Source organism: Calliphora vicina, chromosome 2 (genome assembly GCF_958450345.1).
Source record: "Calliphora vicina chromosome 2, idCalVici1.1, whole genome shotgun sequence".
NCBI classification, from domain to species: Eukaryota; Metazoa; Arthropoda; class Insecta; order Diptera; family Calliphoridae; genus Calliphora; species Calliphora vicina.
Window position 1 is genome coordinate 22,706,340 of NC_088781.1, and position 3,905 is coordinate 22,710,244.

The 3,905-nt window shown below is 45.9% G+C and overlaps 1 protein-coding gene across 1 annotated transcript; it reads left to right on the forward strand.

The window, feature by feature from the left end:
• The first annotated feature begins 428 nt into the window (after nucleotides 1–428).
• On the forward strand, nucleotides 429–2,883 carry LOC135952475 (uncharacterized). Its single transcript, XM_065502422.1, has 2 exons — nucleotides 429–2,609; nucleotides 2,674–2,883. Exon 1 carries the CDS (start codon nucleotides 949–951, stop codon nucleotides 2,467–2,469), a length of 1,521 nt encoding a protein of 506 aa, XP_065358494.1. The 5' UTR covers nucleotides 429–948; the 3' UTR covers nucleotides 2,470–2,609; nucleotides 2,674–2,883.
• Nucleotides 2,884–3,905: the final 1,022 nt, after the last annotated feature.

Sequence of the window (3,905 nt, forward strand, 5' to 3'; positions counted from 1 at the left end):
CTACAGACCGTTAAATTCAAATCGCTAATGCAAATTCGTAACAATATCTTAGTTGCATTGATATACAAACCAAATTCAGCACGAATAAGTTTTACATAAGACCAACAAATACCACCAAATTTTGTGACGATCAGTCCCTTATTAGTCATAGCTCCCATATCAGACACACTGCAGAAAATCACTTTAACTAGCATACTTCTCCAAAAAATGTTGGTATTCCAATAAAATTAAATACAAATCTCAGTGTAGGGTATCATATGGTCCGGCTTGACCGATTATACTTTCTTACTTGTTAATTTTATTTAAAAATGCACAAGAGGTGGCGTATCTTTTGAATGGGGTTTTAATTTTTAATAACTAATATTTCATTTTTAAGAAATATTTTTATTTTTTATTTATTCTTACTTAGTTAATGTCCGTGTGGAGTTCTCAGTCTCCCATCGGACGCGTCCCAGGTGGCGGATAGGGGGAGCAACTGCCTAGTCTAGTGATACTGTTTTGACAACAGGTCACTAGCCTTGACAAATGCTCAAGCGATGTCAATATCTTAAGATGCATTTTTAACAAATGGTCTGAACTTCTTGACATAGCTAGGTCGGTAAACGGAAATGTGTCAGCCGACTATCATAATACTGTGATGCATTTTATAACAAATGGTCACAGTAGGATGTAATTGGTGTTAGGATACTGTTATTACTGGTGATACATTTTTGACAAATGGTTACCTAGTGCTAACACATTCTCTCTCTCTTCTAGTGTTACTACCCGCGGACCAAAACTGTTCTTTCTCTCTCTACTCTTTCTTTCCCCCCCACTTGTAAGGTCAAGGTGATGGTAGCAGTGCCGAAGACCTGAATGGCTAGTAAGTGGTTAAAGATAACTAGTCGCTAACAGCTCCCCTCCGACGCCAGGGCACGGGTCGGTTGTAATACAGTTTTCGCCTAATCCATGTACGCCGTCCCTGCATGGAGTGTCCATCCCCTTACGCGCTCACTCGTGGGAACAAAAATGAATAACACAATACAAAACAATAACAATAACAAAAAACAAACAGCAAAAGGCCAGCAGGGGAAACCTATGCTGGCTGATTGCAAACAGTCGACTGTCCAACCTTCTGGTGACAGTTTGACTAAAAGCAGCGAGGTAGCCTTGGACTTTAAGCCAAGCACCTCAAAAGCTGCATTAGCCCTCGCTGGTAATATACCAGCAACAGCCCCTGCATTGGACACTGTCGAGAAGACAGTTGTCCCTGCGAAAATGCTACAGGTTGGATCGTCGAACCAGAAGTCGGGTCCAACCACCGTAGCCCCACCCGCCACTACGGCAGAACCGAACGCCCCCATTCGCAAAGAACCATCCAGGAGGGCTTTCGTGCAAAGGCGTGCCGCCATGCGCATTATCGACCGGCTTGGATCCAAGTCGGCCGATGCGCTTAACATCGACGAATTGTCGAAACTAAGTTGGGCTAAGGCTCAACTGGCTGAGCTGGACAGCTCAAACACTCCTCCAAGCGCAGATGCAGCGAACCAAGGCGCATCTGCTGGGCCCAAACGGCAACGCTCAGAGGAGGAGCTGCTCCAGCAGCAAAACACACAGCCGAAGACTAAACGTCCGAAGCAAGAGGCTCGTGTGATAAGAAGGCCTTACAGTGAAGTTGCTCGCAATCCACTTGTAAGGGCTATTATCGACAGGAGTGTTGATGACGGAGCTATCTCCCAGGAGAAATGGCTGAAAATCCGTCAGGGTATGCTGGGGGTATACTGGAAGATTCTCAAGGAGAATCCCGGTCCATCCCCGCAAAACGACGATGCTGGCTGGTATCAAGGCCATGTAAAACTGCTAGCGTGTACCAATGACCGCTCAGCTCTACTGCTAAAATTAGCAATTGCGTCCCTAGGGGAATTGTGGCCTGGCGCGAAACTGGACGTGATCCCGGTAAACGAGATACCTCGTAGACCGAGATCAGTCACAGTTATTCCGGCGGAGCCACATGAACCTGAGGAGATTCTGGCATACATTCAGAGCGGTAATCCCGATCTACCAACCCATAACTGGAAGGTGGTTAAGGTTTCCGCTCCTGAAGGTGCGCATAGAAAGGTGGTCGTAGTCCTTAACAAGGAATCCTTGGCGCCACTACGTGAGAGGCAAAGCAAGATTTACTATGGTTTCGATAGTATCAAGCTGCGCATCTACCGTGGTGACGACAAGCTCGACCCCGAAACTTCTGGTGTTAAACTGGAAGCTCCGCAGGATATGGACTGCAAAATTAAACTGGACGACCCCGCAAGCTCTGAGGACAAAATGGAGACCCAATCACACTCCAGTATGGTTGGGGACCTATTCTGCGCTCTGGGTGATGTGGAGGATGAAGATGTTCTTCTGGAATCAGACCCAGAAGACATCGACGTTACGGTCATATATGATCCAGACCATGGTGAAGGCGATCCAAGTGAACCTTCACCACTCTAAGGCAGCTTCGGCTGCCCTGCTCCTCCACATTGCTAAATATGGGGAGGACATTGCGTTGGTCCAGGAGCCGTGGATACACAATGGCGAAATTCGTGGACTCAACGCCAAAAAGTACAAACTTTTGTACATAAGACGCACAGGTAAAATAAGATCTTGCATTTTGGTTAAGAACCATCTTAATATCTTCATTCTTCCTGATTACAGCGATGAAGATACAGTAGCTGCTGCTTGGGAGACAGGTGCAGGTAAGGTGTGGCTGCTCTCGAGCTATATGGCGCACGACCAGGTTGAACCACCACCGAATAACCTGGTATCTAATATGATGCGTGCCGCAAATAGGGCCAGAACTCCTGTAATTATCGGAGCTGATGCAAATGCTCACCACACAATCTGGGGTAGCTCAGATAGAAACGAACGAGGTGAGTACATTTTAGACTTCATATTAGACTTTAATCTGGTAGTTGTCAATCGAGGTTCAGAACCTACTTTTGTGGTAGCAAATAGGCAAGAAGTTCTGGACATTACGCTTGTCAGTGCAAGCCACTCGCAACTCATAAGGAATTGGAAGGTTTCAGATGATTGCTCTCTGTCTGATCACAGGTATCTGACATTCTTAATAGAATTGGAAGTTGAGAAGGAAAAGCCTTTTCTAAATAGGAGGAAAACCAATTGGGATGATCACAGGCGGATCCTTGATGGTTTACTTCCCTCACCCCCTCTCATAGGTGACACTAGGGACATTGAAAGCGCTGTGGAAAAGCTCACACTTTCTCTCAGTGAGGCCACAAGACGTACATGCACTCCCTCTGCTCGCAGAGGAAAGGTAAGACCTCCATGGTGGTCTTTAGACATAGCGAACACTAGGCGTAATTGTCGTAAACTATTCAACGAGGCGAAAAGATCAGGCAACTGGTCAATGTATAAGTCTATGTTGAACAAATTTAAGAATATGGTCAGGAGCGCGAAACGTAAGTCCTGGAGGAATTTCTGCAGCGGCGTCGAAAGTTCCTCTGAGACAAATCGTCTGCGCAAGATCTTATCGAAAACACCAACTGTTCAAGGTTATATTCAGAAACAGGATGGTAGGTGGACTACTGATGGACGTGAGACACTAGAAGTACTCATGGACACTCATTTTCCGGGGAACTTGCCTCCGGATATTGCTAGTGCATCCCAACCGAACAATCGGACAACTTCGTCAATTATACTTGACGAACATTTGATAAAATGGGCCATACGGAGTTTTGACTCTTACAAGTCTCCGGGCCCAGATGGTATAATACCCGCTGATCTACAGAATAATATAGATCTAGTCACTCCTTGGCTGATAACTATCTATCATGCCTGTCTTGCATGGTCCTACATACCAAAACGGTGGACCGAATGCACTGTGACATTCATTCCGAAAGGGGGGAAAGCGTCACACACCAAAGCAA